The following is a 17774-nucleotide window of genomic DNA, read 5'->3' on the forward strand; positions in this document are numbered from 1 at the left end:
ATTTTTTCCTTCCTAGGGTTTGTTCTTCTCTTTTTCTCTTTGTTCCCTTGCTTGGCCAGCCATAAGAGTGTGAATGTGAAGGTTTTAAGTGAGTTTATATAGGCAATTAAAATAATGTTAAAACTTGACACTTGTCACCATTTAATTGGTCCATGTTTAAAAACTTAATGATTAAGCATTTCATTCCCACCACATATAATCTCTCACTTAAAAAAAATAATGAGTGAAATTCATGGGTTTGACAAGTGTCATGGTGGTGTAAAATTCCAAAATTTCCAATTTCGCCCTCATGGACACTTAAAATGATCGTTTTACCCCTATGTTCGAAAAAATGTCGAAATTGAAAATTTTCACTTCTCAAATTCAAATAATGCTCTAATTAATCAAATTTAGTCAAAATATCATCCAACATTCCAATTTTGCCCTTGGGTGGCAAAATGACCATTTTGCTCCTACGTTATGAAAAATTCCTAATTTGATTCCAAATTAATCCTCGAACTCCGAATCACCATATTAAGACATTCTAAGGTTCAATAACTCTCAAATACATCCTAAAATCTCTATTCAAACTAGTTCGAGGTTTTAATCGACTTAATTGTACCACTAGGTACATACCCACTTTTAACGATTCTCTGAGGCATCCAAGTATGTAGATATGCTATCAAATACATGAATGACATGACAAGTATATAATAGAGTAGGGCTTGACATTCATTATGCAGATTTCAAGGTCAATAGCAAACATAGAAAGATATAAAGAGTAAACCCTAAATCATGCTATTTACTCATTTCGAGGTACATGATGATGGGATTGAATTACATAGATAAACTGTGCACTGACTAGGTTCGTCTAATCACATTGACCTTTTAAAAATTGAGGGCCATGATGTGTTGCTAGACATCAATTTGGTCTATGAGTACAGGTCGATCAATTACAAAATTGAGGATTAATTAAATAGATATTTGATTAATCTAATTATAAATACGATTTAGGATTACAATTATTCTCATTGTAAACATAATTAGAAATCTAATGGGTCTCACACATAAGGTGAATTGTCCAAATTAATCTGAGTTCAAATGGATATGATCTAATTGATTTTATAAAGACTTAATCCTATTAAATATTAAGCTAAATCAAATATGATTTGATAGAGAATAAAGCGAAAGAGAAATCGACAAAATCTGTAACGCATGGGATTTGTGATTTCTATTGGTGGCGCTAGGGAAATCGGCCTAGCATGAATTAATCACATTGGCTTTGTTATGGACTTGATTTATGTGTTTTAATACAATTGGACCTGGTTACACATAAGTCTGAAAGTTAATTAAATTTATATAATTAAACAAAGGTCCAATTAGCCCTAATTAGCGAGAGACATCTTCTAATCCTTGTAAGATATGAACTATTTTAATTCACTCTATTAAATGATCAGCTAGCTGCCTCTTGAATGAGAGAGAAGAGTTCTGATTTTGGTCTCTCATGAGTTGAGATAGGATTACAACGAAAAAAGAAAAATACAAGGGAGCTTTAAGTTGAGAGTTTGCTAGTACAAGCTTTGGTTAAGGGATTCACTCACTTTTAGTGAAGAGATCTTGACAAATCTATGTGAATCATCATCAGAGGCAAGACAATTGTGCTGCTATGGTTTGATAAGTCCTAGTTGCTGTGCAAGAAGTCACAAACGAAAACCAAGGAGGACTCGACCGAAGGAAAAGAGATATCAAATGTTCAGGTATGTGTCGAAATCCTTCTCTTGTGTTTTTCCTATATTAGTTTCAATTAAAGTGATCCATGGTTTAGAGAATTGAAAATTTTAATATTCCGTTGTGTATGATCCACCTTAGCATGTTTCAAATCCCAAACACGAAGAAGGAAAAAGGACATTCATCACAACACCATAATCATTAAAGATTTATTTCATAGCACTCCATGGTATGAAGAGTTTCACGCCATATCCCAATACTCCGAGCGACCATTGGGTTCCAAAGTCTCCTCCCTGAATCCCTAACAACCGTCATTCCAATCGCACGAGACACTGCCCCAAGTGCTCACACACACCACACACTCTCTCACTCATTTTCCTCATCCTAAGCAATTCTCTAATCTATAGCCTTATAATGTTGATTCCGCACTTGTCCACTTGAGATAGTTGAGGTTGAGGAATTAAGTCAATATTGGTTTTTCCAGTAGAAATTGATTTCTATGTTGATAGGTGAACTACTTTTGTGTTCCATTGTATCTGAGATGTCATGTCTGAAGTGTGGCATTTATTATAGAGCACTATGGAAGGTCACAAAATTATGAGAATCAGAAATACTTTTGGATGGTTGTCAAGAGAATGATCAACTAGTTTTCTGAACAATTACGCAATTGCTTTTTTCCTTTTTGCTTTCATATTTCATAATCATTTCCTTTCTCTTTCAACTGTTAAATTATGATTCCGGTTCCCTCTTACTGTGTCTTCACGAAGAACTTGATACTGTAAAAGGTATTCTTCTTCAAAATCATTTATATATGTGTAATGTATAGTATTTCATGATAATGATAACATGAATAAATATATGACAAATCAAGACGGAAACTGATAATTGGTATCAATCTTTGATGGAAAACAAACTTTTGTTTTATCTTAATTCAATTAATGGAGTTGAAAATAATTTCTCTATATTCTAGCATAACAATTGTTTTGGGCATGGCTTTAGTTGTTCGTCTATAAAAAGTAGACGCTGGTATGGAGGGTCAACTAGGGTTTGAATTTAAGCTATTTCAAGTTGAGATTATTTTGAATTTATGTTGTTGAATTTTAAAACAAAATTGAGTTTAACTCTATGGAATGATATTATGATGGGTAACATATTAATTCTTGTGACATATGAATTCCTAGATTTTTAATCTACATTCAAAATAGTGGGCAGAATTTAATAATCCACCACTATTGCAAGTATTGTAGACCAAGGCAAGGGTCCAAGGCAGAAAAAGGCACATAAATACCATTAGGCATGCATGTACTAAAACTGAATGGCACAGAAGGAAGGCATTCATTCCTTGAGAGGTGAATAACACCCAAAATTCAAGCCCATTTGGCCAACACAGACATGCAAGCAGCCCCTAGAAGAAGTGAGACATTTGCTCCTACTTGAAGCCTAACGTTGCTTTGCAGCCTTGGGTTCATGAAATCCGCAGCCAGCAGGTCAACAAGTGACATGTAAATCAAAATCCCAGCAGAACCTGAATTGAAAACCCCTCCAACAATTAAAGCAGTTGGGCTGTTGTCATTGTAGAAACATGAAATCCCAATACCTACTGCAATTCCCAATGGCGTTGTTAGGGAGAAAAACGTTCCCATGATTGCCACGGACAGAGACTTGAATTGTGCCTACATCACCAACAAAACTTTTGGGATGATGATGATGATGATGATTTATCTATAATGCAGTATATATCCGCACAAGAGAGCAGAAATCGTACTAGAAATAATTCGCAAGCAAGTGTACTTGACCAGAAGATTATGAATTATTAATTCTAATTGATTCCACTTGAGCTAGTTAGCACAACAAAGTTTGGGCTATTGGCTTACACTTATAAAATTGTTTTAGACTTACTCTTTTGGTAGCATTGACATTTGACTGCACTTTCCTTTACTAAATATAAGTGCAGAGGTTGCCACAATGACAACATTCTCCATTCTCCACCCTATTTTTCTCACTATACCCAATTTCACCGATGGAATTACTCAAGAATTTCCTACAACTTTATCCCTGAAAATCCGTACATAATGCTTATGATCCTCAATTTTCCTGATATAAATTAAAAACAAAAAAAGAGAGAGGAAAAACTAGTAAAATTAAGCTTTTGAGCTGTAGCTGTACCTGAGATATGCAGCCTCCAAGTCCCATTCCTTCAAAAAACTGATGGAAAGACAAGGCTGCTAGGAGTGGCCTTATTGTATCAGGACTCTCAGACGCACCCAAAGATATCCCAATAATCACCGAATGAACCACAATTCCTACCTCCAATACCTGACAAAAAAACCCATCAAATTGCAATAAAAGATATCGCTTCTTTCAGAGCCCAATCAAACCTAAAAATCCAATATAGTTTATGAAAAAATCAACCGAAGATAATTAACTTAAAACTTAATTAGCCTTACTTGGGATATGATACGTTGACGGATGAGCTCTGATAAGCCAAACTCTTCAGATGGGGAAGCAGACCCATGAGCATGGCCATGAGTGGCATGTGTATGAACATGTACATGACCTGCATGTTCAGCAGCATTCTCTTCATCTGCATTTACCTGCTTATTCTTATTGAAATGCTGCCTCTTATAATACCCTGTCGCGAATGTGTCGATCATTAACGTCCCTATGGCAGACATCATGGCGACAAAACCTGAAAATGGAAAATTCCCCCATGGACTTTCTTTAAGGCAAGGTGAAGTTAAGTTTTTGAATGCATCCGGTAGGATATGAACGAACCCTGTTGCTAGGATAACACCAGCAGCAAAAGCCTTGATCATGAAGAAAATGTCATTTTCCGGCCTCAATGCAGGAATTCTCCTCCCTAGCAATGGGAGGCTCACTCCAACAGCACCAGCAACAAGAATAGCAGCAATCGCACCAAGTTTATATTTTAGTGCTTCTCCTTTATTTTGTGCTAAATCCTCCACTTCACATGTACACTCGCTAGAGACTGTTGCTGGGAAGAGGAGAAGAATAAGGAGAGAAGAAATCTGCAAGATTTTGATTGAACAATCTTGAACACCAACCATGGTGCCTGCGTACATGACAGATCAGAGACAGAGACGACCTTTAAGTAAAGATAATGAAAGGGGGACGAGACTCTTGAGGGAAGCTGAGATGTTCTTATATGGAAAGCAAGAGAATTTGCAAAGCTGGTGGTTGCACATAACCGGATGGCTAATAACAAGAGAATAAAAAGCATCATACACTTTTAAAGAAAATGCAGCAAGGGAAAACCATCCAATAACTTGATTGTTTATATATAGTAGCACGGGCTAGATGCCCTGAGGGAGCCCACAAGCATATATTATTACCATATTTCTTGCCTTTGATCCGTTACCTCTGATGCTATAGGAGATTATTACAAAGATCAGATTCTTGAATACAAAGGCAAAGATTTGAAGTAGCCTGCAGGTGTCTGGACACAGTAAAAAATTGTTAGATGAGTTGGCATGCTATTGTAATAGACAGTCATATTATTATTATTTTTTTTTATAATTTGAAGAGGGGGATTCGAATCCAGCTCTTTAGGTAGGGGATAATGCACCAATCAATGAGCCTAATGCTTAGGTGCAAATCATATTCATATTCATATTCATCCTCTTCTGCACCAACTTCTTGCTAAATCATGAACTAGTTAATGTTTAGACGACCTGCACTAATTAATATTGGAATATCAGAGAGCATTTCTTGTTGTGCTCACCACATTTCTCTTAGCTTAATTTAGTAGTATTCTCTCAATGACTTATGCGGTAATAAATATTAATATAATTTCTGATATATAAGCCAAACAACCGTTCTCTCTATTGGTTTGAAAGACAAAGAGTCCCATCGAAAATCACGCCTCATTGGTCTAGGAAAACACTTGTAGTCGTTATCAATTTATATATATGGTCTGGAAGTACTACCTCTATCTAATTAACAATAGTGCCATGGCCGTCTAATATATATAAAAGCAAGAAGTTTGGTGGTAATATTGGTATAAAAATGCATATATATATATATATATATATATATATATATATACTACTACTACTACTATAATAAANATATATATATATATATATATATATATATATATATCCAATACTCATTAGAAATAAAATATCCATAAAATTGTTGTTATTTAGTATTACTTCCATATCCTTCACAAGAAGTGAATTGCTTTGTCAAACAAAATAATATATCCCATTTTGCCATATTGATACTTCTACTTCCAAAAGCTTACAATTCCATAGAGCACGTCTCTATACTTGGAGCCGTAGCCATTCATTTTTGGACTCTTTGAAGTTGTATTGAACAGGTAGAGAATAAAGAAGCAAGAGTGAGATGAGAAAGTAATAAAGAGCTGTGGGATTGATTAATAAAATAGAATAATATAAGATTTGAAAACTTAGGTGGACAAGACAGTGGAGAGAAGGAAAAGAGTCAAGTGTTGAGAGAATGTAGACACGATGTCGTCCTGCAAACACCTCAACCAAGGAACTTTCAGTTAGATCCCAACGCATGGAGCCTCTTTTTGAAAGGGTCAACCTTGAAATGTCGATATAATGTCTTGAATCACTATTTTCTTATGATCGTACTTACATACCATTTCTTTAATCTATGCCTCTCCCTTTTTCAATAATTTATATTTCAATTATTTTTGTTGGAGTTGCATTGGAAAATTAGTAGCACACTTTATCTTTTATCTGCTCTTTGATGGACAATTACTTATATTACATGACATAATTTGCTCCTTATAACATGACACAAAGAAACTGACATGGAACAAAATAACAACAACCAAAATAATAGCAGCACAATAACATCACCTACATAACAGATCATTAGACCTTTCTGATGCTTTTTGAGTTGAAATTGGTGGACCACATAGCAAATCAACAATTGATGACTTTGATTAACTTCTTTGCTTCTTTTGTCCAGTTTCCTATGACAACAACAACAGATTCAGTGTTTTAATGACAAAAATAAGGCAACAATATTATCAACACAATGCAATTAGTTTTTTTTTCTCTCCAATCATTTCCAAGTAGATATGAATGACATAAAATTGTAATTGCAAGTTGCGACCACCAATTGATGTAAAATTGTAAAATAAATGTGAGTAAAAAAATGGCAAATATATTTCTACATCATTCATATCTACTAGGAAGCTATTGATAAAAAGAAAACTAATTACATTATGTTGATAAAATTGTTGTCTTATTTTTGTCATTAAAATGCTGAATTTGTTGCTATTGCCGCAATAAACTGCACAAAAGAAGCAAAGAAGTAAATCGAAGTTATCCGCTGCTGATTTGCTAGATGGTGCTTTTAGTTTCAACTCAAGAAAGCATCAGAAAGGTCTAATGATCTGTTGTGTGAAGTGGTGAAGTTAGGATTTTGCGTTTGGAGGGGGGGGGAGGTGGGGCGGGCGAAGACAATGTCTATAAAACAATCATACTAGAAGTTTAATGTTTGACAAAAACATAAAGTAACTTAGATGGAAAAAAATTCATGGGAAAATTACATAATCGTTTTTGAAAATAAAAATCTTTGTATTACTCATAACAAGAATACAAAGATGTTGTTTCAAGTCAACTTTTGTAAATAGAAGACTTTTCGTAACAAAGAACAACCCCTTTTTACATAAAACAACCCAAAGTGTCACGACGCAAACCTAGGGACCATGACCAGTGTATAGTATCGATGGGAGTGACCCTTATAACCTAGGCAAGCCTCAAAACAAATAAGCAAATTACTCAAATAAGGTATCTTATACAAGCATGTATAATTATAATTATGTCAAACGTCAAAATATCAACTTGCACTATTTCATGCTCAAAGTGCGAAAGTATAACAAATACAAATTTCAATTATAAGCCACCTTGGGTAATTTCAAGTATAAGTCATTCCATGCCAATCTCAAAGTATAACATTCATTACAAAACAATAAATAGAGTTTAAAATCCATGACAGACTAACATAATAGACAGACTAGCGGAGTACAACTTAAAACAAAAGGGTTGACACCTATTGGAAGCCGTATCAATTACCTACCAAACCGATTGTAGAAGTAGCTTTTCCCAAAGGACAGTGAGCCAAGCAATCTACTGATTTGAAACAACAATTGCATCTTACATGTATGAGTTATAAAATAACTCCATCAACAGATATGAAAAAAGGGAACAAGTTAAAAGGGAGAGTGTTTATTAAAGATACTTTTAGAATAATGCAAGTGATTTATTTCCAAACAATATCAAGCCTCCTTTTAGGCATATCAAATATCTAAAGAGTTCAAGAATTCACGTCTCGAGCAAGACCAAATATCCAAAGGTGCAGTTATGTGACAAGCACAACCAATTATTCAAAAATCTCAAATCTTCGTTTCAACGAATACAAATTTGTCTCGGAATTTTTAAATAAAATTTTGTTTGAAAACCCATTTGTAAACCTTAGAAATTGTCATATCCCATTTCTTGGAAGGATTATGATCAGTGCATAAACTCAAACGAGTAAAACGCATTAAGCCCAAGCAAGTCTCTTATCATAAACATCATTAAACATTCATCATTACATGCGAAAACGTCTTATAACATTCATTAACATACAATATCATCATGCATGCATTCATAAAACTCATTACACAATTAAAGAACTTCCCAACTTAATTGTTTAAGCTAAAGAATTTTATATATATTAACAAGTGTCACTGTCATAGTGCACAATAATATTAAATGTCAACAACACCCTCGGGTGTCCATGTAGGCTCTCGAGCCATCATCATAATGTCATACATAACATTGTTAATGTACAATGCCCAAACATTGACAACATTAACATAAACATGTTCATAGTCTGTAAACATAAATGTATGGTAAGATTAACTCATCAATGAAACATGGCTTGACCTCTAGGTTGCAAATAGCTATGAAATCACCTATCAAAAGAGGAACGGAACACGTCTCCATGAAACTGGCCGCTATCAAGTACTATCTGCTATCACTAATCTCCAAACAAAAATAATTGAGAAAAAATAATGTGTGCGTCACAAAGATTCTGTGAATAGATACAAGAAGGGAACAAATGAGGGGATAAGAGTATTTCATAAACATGCACTTATAATCTCATGCCATTAATAAACCATATAAACATAAAGTTCATGAAACATGGTGTTCAAACATATTTTAAATAGCATTTGTGTGATCAATAAATTTGCATAACCTTTACAAACCTTTTTACCTTTGAAAAGCCTTCAAACAAGCCAATACATATAATTTTGGAACTCATCTATCGATAGATTAGGATAATCTATCAATAGATTTGAAGCACAATACTTCTTGTTGCATTTTGTCTACTATTTATCGATAGATGTTTTACATATAATGTTAGATAGCCTCTAAAACTTTGTTTTTTGGACAAAATTATGTATTTTTGCCATTCTTTAAGTCCCATTACCTTTTGGAACTATCTTTAATACTCAGTTCTTTCACTAAACGCATTCTCATGCCATTATAGAGTATAAATCATAAGCAATACTCAAATGACTTAACATGCAACATATCATAAACATAACAATCATAATCATTCCATTAATATTGAACTCACACATTGTGGTGGTTTGACCCCTATCAACCTTGGGTTAGGAACGTACATTCCCATTGCACTTAAGGCATTTATGATGCATCATTGGAGTGAAATCATCAATTGCACCCCATGAGAGAGGAATCAATCGCACTTATTAAGTTCTTGTACTCATAGCATATGGTATGTGGAATGTCCCTCACATACATACTTACTCATCTGATAAGGTATATGGAATTTACATTATGTACACTCTTTATGGCATTCCTTATGCATACTCTATTTTCTCATGTAGTAAGTAAAATATACATTACATACATAATCTCATGGCATTCATCATGCTTTTTCAATCACTTCATGTAATATATGGAATACACATCATATACATAAGCATAACATCTTAGATGAAAAAATCATCGTACAATCCATCACACATTTCATGCCACAACATATCTAACATACACATAATAGTGTTCATGCATTAACCATAAATCATATCCTGTACTCAAACTAGTTCGAAGACCGGATTAATCAAGTGCTTCAATCAATAAGGCGTTTGTCCCCCCTTGTTGAAAACTAATATATAATAACATATTTATATATAGTAGATTGAAAACCATTTTCAAAATGTTTTTCACATCCACAATCTCATTTTTTATTTCACCAATATTTGTAGAAAATCATATTCATCAATAAACCTCAAATCATGCTTCAACTTTATATATCAAAAGAGTTTTGAAAGTAGTGCATCCACTCACCTCGATCGAAGACTCAATCACTGCTTTTCTCTTGTGATTTCCTCGAATCTTTCGATCGTTCCTAACACAATAATCATAGTAATCAATTTCTAGACTAACAATATTGGAATAATCATTATAAGAACTTTTGAAGGTTATTCACTTTTGACTAAGTTTATTTCTCTCACTAAACCCATTCTAAAATTCATAAATCCATTAACCTTATCTCAGATGAACTTAGATGACTTGAAAAATCTCAAAAGCCTTAGCTTTGATGTTTCACCAAAATTTCTGAGCATATAAACATAAATTTCAGAATCAAGAAGATAAGCTTTAAAGGTTCTAAAGCACAAAAATGACATTTTTATCATTAAATCTCAAAACTAAGATCAAAATCTTTGAAAGTAAAAATTTTTCACTAAAAATAGGTTGAAAGGGTTTACTTAGGCAAAAATAACTAAAGGTTGAGAAACCCTCAGTTGTTGTGACGTATTTATAGTTTGTGAAAACAATGTCATCTATTAATAGAACGAGGCTATCTATCGATAGATAAGCTTCAAAGTCCTTTTAAAAAGCTTTTTGGTTTCTATCTATCAATAAATGTGTCCATCTATCCATAGATGTTGAACATCTATTGATAGACGTCATTCAAATCTCTTTTAAAAACTTTTTAGGTTTAATCTATCGATAGATGATGAACATCTATCGATTGATTCTACCTTGAATGCACTTTAGGTGTCCTTAACAAGCCTAAAGCTTATTTACATTTAGTATTATCTACTTAAGATAGTTAATATAAATAAATAAACATCCCCCATTTGAATTCAATAAAAATATAAAAAAAATAAAAATCCAAAGAAATCAAAATCTAAATTTTAGTTTTAAGGACAAAATTGAAAAAACTTGACTAAAATTAAATTTGTGACTCCCATTAACCATAGCAAATGTACTCTAAAAATTATGAAAAAAACATTTTTTCATCTCAATATCAAGGGAATTATTATCGTCATTTTTTATTTTCAAAAAATTATTCTATAAAAATCACATATTTTGACCTTTTTCAAACTTAAAAATATTTCCACTTAAAAATGGTAGACAACCAAGGATAAAAAAATATGTGGGAGGGACTATAACCAATGAATGAAATCAAGTACAATAGACTACCAAAACTCATCTAAGGATTTCTTAACTTAACATAGAACATTAAGGCAGGATTTCAAATGGGAACAAATATTTAGAATCAATTTTACGAAAAAATAATTGAAGTAGATTTCAAAGAATACAAAAGTTTATTTCTAAAAGAAATTCATTACATTTAGAAAATCCTTTAAAGACTATTTGAATTCACAAATAAACATAATTGGTCCTTAGTCGAATAAATCAAGTCCAAACACCAAAGTCAAAGAAAATATCAAAAGTCCAAACCAAATATGTCAAATATCATTTCAAATAAATTGTGGAGTGTTAGATAGAGTGGACAATCAAAGCATAGTGTGTCGTAGCACCAAAGTGGTTCGGAACATACTCACAGATTGTATATCAAAAGAGGGGTAGGTAAGATCGCATCAAATATTGAACAAAACAAAACCAAACATTGTGCACAATGGCTAAGAGCTATTGTCACTAGCTACAAGTCCATAAATTAAGTAGGCTCCACTAAAAAATTTTAATTTTCTACGAATTTCCAAATATTCAAATGTTTGTTTCCAAACGAAGGGATGGACCATTCATCATCCAAGATCAAGAGGGTCAAAACAAAACTAAATCATAGTATCCAAAGTCCATTTCCAAACAAATTTTTGTTACTTTTTAGGCACTGCTACATGTATTCCAACTTTTAAAGTATTTTTTTTTAATAGTTGGGGGAAAAGGGATTTGAACAGTATTTAAGCAAAGAGATCAAGCACCAACTAATTAGCTAAATGCTTAGGTGATTTTTATATTGTAATGTCCATTGGTGCCTATTACTTTTTGAAAATTAAATTTTATAAAGAATGAAAAGTTTTCGTTTAAGAAATATTCTTTACTTGGAGAGAAAAAAGCCTTGGGCTTTGCCAAATTTCTTTGTTTTTTGACAGTCTATTGCTAATTTTCTCAATCTTTTTTTTTTATTATTCTAGTTGTTATTAATTAGAGTGTTAAATTAACATTTTGTGGCTAAACATTATTTCTTGAATTGGAATGTTAGGCTTGAGTGATTGATGAAATGTTAGAACATCAAATTGGAAAATACCGGAATGGCTATCAAGGTGTGTAACAGTGTCACTATCCTTAAGGTTTTATTCACCCCCACTGATAGTGTGTAAAAAGGTTACAAGTAATAAACCTCGAAGATACAATGATCCCTAGTAATTAATTGTGTTCTGCACTAACGAAGTCAATTCACCAAGCATTCACTAATGAATAGGAAGATTATCTAGTCTTCTGTATAATTTTTTATACTAAAATGACACTAAATAAAATCTGCAGAATTTTGAAAAGAAAGTACGAATGTTCATTTTATTGTTTCTATGTCTTTTCTATAGATGAGAGTCCTATTTATAGGCAACCGAGGCAGTTTTTCGATAGACACAATTGTGTCTATTTCAGACAAAAACAATTTCTATCTCTTTATAACAGTTAAACCAACAGATACAATTATGTCTTGTTTTAGACAGAATCTGTTTTTATCTATTTCTAGCAATTATTATCTGTTAAAAATATATATTAAAAAATATTTCTTTTAATTTTTTTGCACATACACGTGCCAAGTGCCAAGTGCCATTATAAATAATCAAATTTTAAATTTAATTAATTTCAAGCCCGCCTAGGCCTAAAAAGCCCATCCATAGTCCATTGCCTATTAAAGTCCAATTGTGATTGACTTATACTCCTTCTTATTTAAATGACTCTTTTTCTTTTTCTTTTTGCAACGTGGGACTTTGTCCCATATTCATTATTGTTGAAAATATCCAACAATCTCCCACTATTTCAAAATAATCCTTTTTTTTTATAATCTTGAAAATCGATTGTATAAATGAATGTGTCTTCCGATTGAACCTTTACATAGTGGAAACAAGTTAAAGTTAACTGAAATTGCATGATAGACTATGCTTTAAACAAGCTATTCCACACATTTAACACAATGACTTTAATACTAGTGAATACACAGTATCTAACGATGCTTTTATGGCCATGTGTCAACATCCTCTTTTCATGAATGCTGTTAAAGCCAAGCTCTTGAGCTCCTAGAAGCGGCCACACTTAAAACTCACATAGATAGACCCCATCAAGAATGCCTATATAACTAAAGCATTCTAACAAACTTTATGTTATGGGTTTATTAACAGCATATAAATTATCCTTTCCTTACCATTATGAGTACCTAACACTTTTACTTGGGATGGAATATAATATATATTATATTATAGTGCTAGCAGCCACATACAGATAATATACTTTGTCTCATTGAACTCAAGGCTTGACGTTATACCAAGTGTTGAGTCAAGTTTCCACTATGGGTGACTTTCAATTTATGAGTTTCAGCCTCATCCCCTTTGAGGTTTTATTTACAAGATCTCTAGCAGGACTATTTATTAAAAGATCCACCAAGTTTTCACTAGACCTCACAAAAGTTATATTGATCACTCCATCAAAAATTAACTATCAAACATAGCTATGTCTTAATCCAATATGTCTAGACTTTCCATTATACACTTGGCTATATGCTCTTGATAAAGTTGCTTCACTATCACAATGGATAAAAATTGGTAAAATTGATTTTGGCCATAAAGGTATATTATAGAGTAAATGTCTTAGCCATTCGACTTTTTTTGGTGGCAACAGCCAATGCAATAAATTCAGCTACCATGGTAGAATCCGTTATACATGTTTGTTTATTGGACCCCCACCAAGTATGAAGATCCATCCACTTATGGAAGCATGATCTTCTAAACTTGTAATCCAACTAGGATCTGAATAACCTTTCAATATTGATGGATATCCATTATAGCAAAAACCATAGATGATTATTTTCTTTAAATACCTTAGTACTCGATTTATGGCTTGCCAATGCAAAGTACCTGGATTAATTGTATACCTACATAACTTTCCAATAGCAAACACTACATCGGGCCTTGTGCATGTAAATGCATACATTAAGCAACCAATCACTCTTGTATGTTTTAATTGATCAATAACCCTGCCAGCATAATGTATTAATTTAATTTGAGGGTCCACAAGTGTAAATGCTAGTATACAATCACTAAGTTCAAATATTTTAAGTACCTTTTCAATGTAATACGATTGTAACAAAGTTACGCTATTTTTATCTCGAAATATTTTAATTCTTAAGATGACATATGCTACACCCATATCTTTCATTGCAAAGTTATTTGACAAAAACTTCTTTGTTTCCTTTACTTGTTCTATATCTTTGCCAAAATTTAACATGTCATCCATATATAAGCAAATTATAACACCTTTGCCATTTTAGAATTTGCTATATATGCATTTATTGGATTCATTTATGTTATAGCCATTGGCTAAAACAACTTCATCAAATTTTTTATGCTATTGGTTTTTGTGCTTGTTTAAGCCTATACAATGACTTAACAAGCTTACAAACCTTATGCTCTTGTCTCGGAACAATAAACCCTTCAAATTGTGTCATATAGACTTCTTCTTCTAATTCACCATTTAAGAATGTTGTCTTGACATCCATTTGATGAATTACCAACTTATAAATTGATGCAAGGGAACTTAGAAGTCTAATTGTATTAATTCTAGCTACTAGAGCATAAGTATCAAAGTAGTCAATCTCTTGCTTTTGTGTAAAACCTTTGGCAACTAATCTTGCTTTGAATTTGTCTATGGTTCCATTCACCTTCATTTTCCTTTTGAAAATCCATTTACAACCTATTGGTTTGAAACCTAGTGGAAGGTTAATCAAATTCGTATTATTTTCCATTATTGAGTTCATCTCATCATCGATTGCCTTTTTCCAAAATGCATAATCTTGAGACTTCATTGCCTCATCATATGTAATAGGGTCTAATTCCAAATTAAAACAATAAGAAATTTTATTATCAATATTTTCTCATGTTCTTTCTACAAAGAACATATAAAAGTCTGTATCAAAATCTTTTACCTTTCTAACCCTTTTGCTTTTCCTTATTTTTGGACTAGATTTATCATTATTTTCATTTTGTTCCAATGGAATGTTATTTGATTAAATTGACCGTAGCGGTTGTAGTTTTCTTGACACAAATGTGAATATATTTTCATCAAATATTGCATCTCTTGATTCAATAATAATGTTGACTGGAATTGAATCATTTAGTTCAATTACCATCAACCTAAATGCTTTACTATGTTGTGCATATCCTATGAATATGCATTCTATTCCTATTTCACCTAATTTCTTTCTTTTGGGTTTCGAAACTTTAACTACAGCTCTACAAACCCAAAGCTTTAAATAGCTAAGGTTTGGCATTTTTTTCTTTCAGTGCTCATATGGGGTTATCTTAGTTTCCCTTTTAGGAACTCTATTTAATATGTGACAAGTTGTTAATAAAGCTTCCCTCCAAAAACCTTTTCCAATACCTAAGTATAATAACATAGCATTTACCATTTTGGTCAAGACCTTATTTTTCCTTTTTGCCACACCATTATGTTGTGGTGTATAAGGTGTTGAAATATACTAGATTATTCTAATGGAGGCAAAATAACTTGGACTATAATAATCTCCACCTCTATCCAATCTTAAACACTTGATAAAATATGCAAATTGTAATTCTACTTCTGTTTTATAAACCTTAAATTTATCAAGCACTTCATATTTAGAATGCAACAAATATACATAGCAATATCTAGAGAAATCATCAATGAATGTGACAAAATATTTCTTTCCAACTAATGTAGGTGTACTATGCATATCACACACATCACTATGTATTAGTTCAAGTAATTTAGTAGTTCTTTTAACTTTAAGAAAAGGATTTCTAGTTATTTTTGTTAACATGCATGTATTGCATTTATTAATGTTTTGATTAAATTCTGGAATTAAATTCATTTTATACATATCATCTAATCTTTATAATTTAAATGTCCTAATCTATAATACCATAAATAAAAAGATTCAATCATATAAATAGAAACAACAGTATTATTCTTATTATTATTAACAATATTTAGTTTGAACATTCCTTAACATATATAACCTTTCCCAACAAATAGTTTACCCTTGGACAAAATGAATTTATCTGCCTCAAGTACAAGCTTGAAACCAAACTTATTCAATAGACTTCCAGACACTAAATTTGTTCTAACTTTTGGAACATAGTAAACATCTTTCAAAGGTAGAATGTTTCCAAAAGTGAACTCAAGTTCAACAATCATTTTGCCTTTAATGGTTGTTATAGAAAAATTTCGCCATGTACAGAAAATTTCCATGGTCACTTGGAGCGAAATTCTTGAATAAATTCTTGTCATTACACACATGTTTTGTTGCTCCTGAATTAATCCACCAATCATCATTTTCTTCAACCATATTGATTTCAAAAATCATAGCTACAAAATTTTCAGAACATTTGAAGTAATTTTCTTCTTTAATAATCGTCATTCCTTTTTAGAAAGTCCTAGTTTTTCGCAAAGAAAGCATATGCGTTTGTTCTTTCTTTTGAATTTCAGACCATTAGCAATCTACTTGACATTCTTTTTGGCAAGTTTAGTGGTCTGTCCTTCCTCCATAACATGTACTTTGGCTTCACCAAAAACAACAACTTGTTCTTGTTTCTTGTATTCCTTTGTGATTCGAAGGTGATTTCCTAAAGCCTCAAGAATTATTTCTTCCTTTTTGTGTTTTAGATTTCTTTTAAAATCTTTCCATGATGGAGGAAGTTTGTTTATGATGGAGAATACAACTATAGTTTCATCCATTTTCATCTTATATTATTTAAACTAATTAAGCATTCTTTCAATTTTTCATAGTTGTTCTACAACAGAACACTCATCGACCATTTGATAATTATTAAAGCTACTAACAAGAAATTTCTTACTTGTTGCATATTTTGTCATGTACCTGGCTTCTAGTTTGTCCTATAATTTTTTTGCAATAGTCTTGTTCTGGTATGTTTCAAATAAGCCATCAGCTAAACCATTCAAGATGTGACCTTTTCACATATAATCGACATGGTCCCATTTCTGCCTTTTTGATTGCAACAACAGACTCATTTTCGCCTTCTTCTGATTTAGGTGTAGTTAAAACATAGACAACCTTCAAGGTTGATAAGAAAAAATGCATCTTTTTTTTCCATTTTAGAAAGTTGTCACCATCAAACCGGTCCAATGTCACAAAGTTAGAAGTCAATTCTCTTAGTGTTCCACTTGCAGTAGCCATTGTTGAAATGAGATAAAACCTTAAGATTGTTAGAACATCAAACTAGGAAATACCGGAATGGCTTCAAGGCATGTAACAAGGCTAGTGTCCTTAAGGTTTTATTCACCCTCACTAATGGTGTGCAAAAGTGTTACAGGCGATAAACCTCGAAGATAAAATGAAGCCCAATGATTGACTACATTTTACACTGACAAAGTCAATTCACTGAGCATTCACTGATGAATAGGAAGATTATCTAGTCTTTTGTATAATTTTCTATACTAAAAAGAAGAAAATCTAAAGAATTTTGGAAAGAAATGAGGAATGTTCGTTTTGTTGTTTCTGTGTCTTTTTTGTTTTAGAGAAGG

The 17774-nt window shown here is 32.3% G+C and overlaps 1 protein-coding gene and 1 long non-coding RNA gene across 2 annotated transcripts; both read right to left on the reverse strand.

The window, feature by feature from the left end:
• On the reverse strand, nucleotides 2877-5030 carry LOC18594962 (zinc transporter 1). The gene is made up of 3 exons (XM_007022677.2): nucleotides 4155-5030; nucleotides 3874-4023; nucleotides 2877-3380 (listed from the first exon to the last, which is right to left on the reverse strand). The coding sequence occupies exons 1-3, from the start codon at nucleotides 4788-4790 to the stop codon at nucleotides 3075-3077; spliced, it is 1092 nt and encodes a 363-aa protein (XP_007022739.2). The 5' UTR covers nucleotides 4791-5030; the 3' UTR covers nucleotides 2877-3074.
• On the reverse strand, nucleotides 7233-10369 carry LOC18594963. The gene is made up of 3 exons (XR_001928698.1): nucleotides 10271-10369; nucleotides 10071-10131; nucleotides 7233-8733 (listed from the first exon to the last, which is right to left on the reverse strand). It is a non-coding gene; the product is annotated as an uncharacterized LOC18594963 (long non-coding RNA).

Source organism: Theobroma cacao, chromosome 7 (genome assembly GCF_000208745.1).
Source record: "Theobroma cacao cultivar B97-61/B2 chromosome 7, Criollo_cocoa_genome_V2, whole genome shotgun sequence".
NCBI lineage: Eukaryota > Viridiplantae > Streptophyta > Magnoliopsida > Malvales > Malvaceae > Theobroma > Theobroma cacao.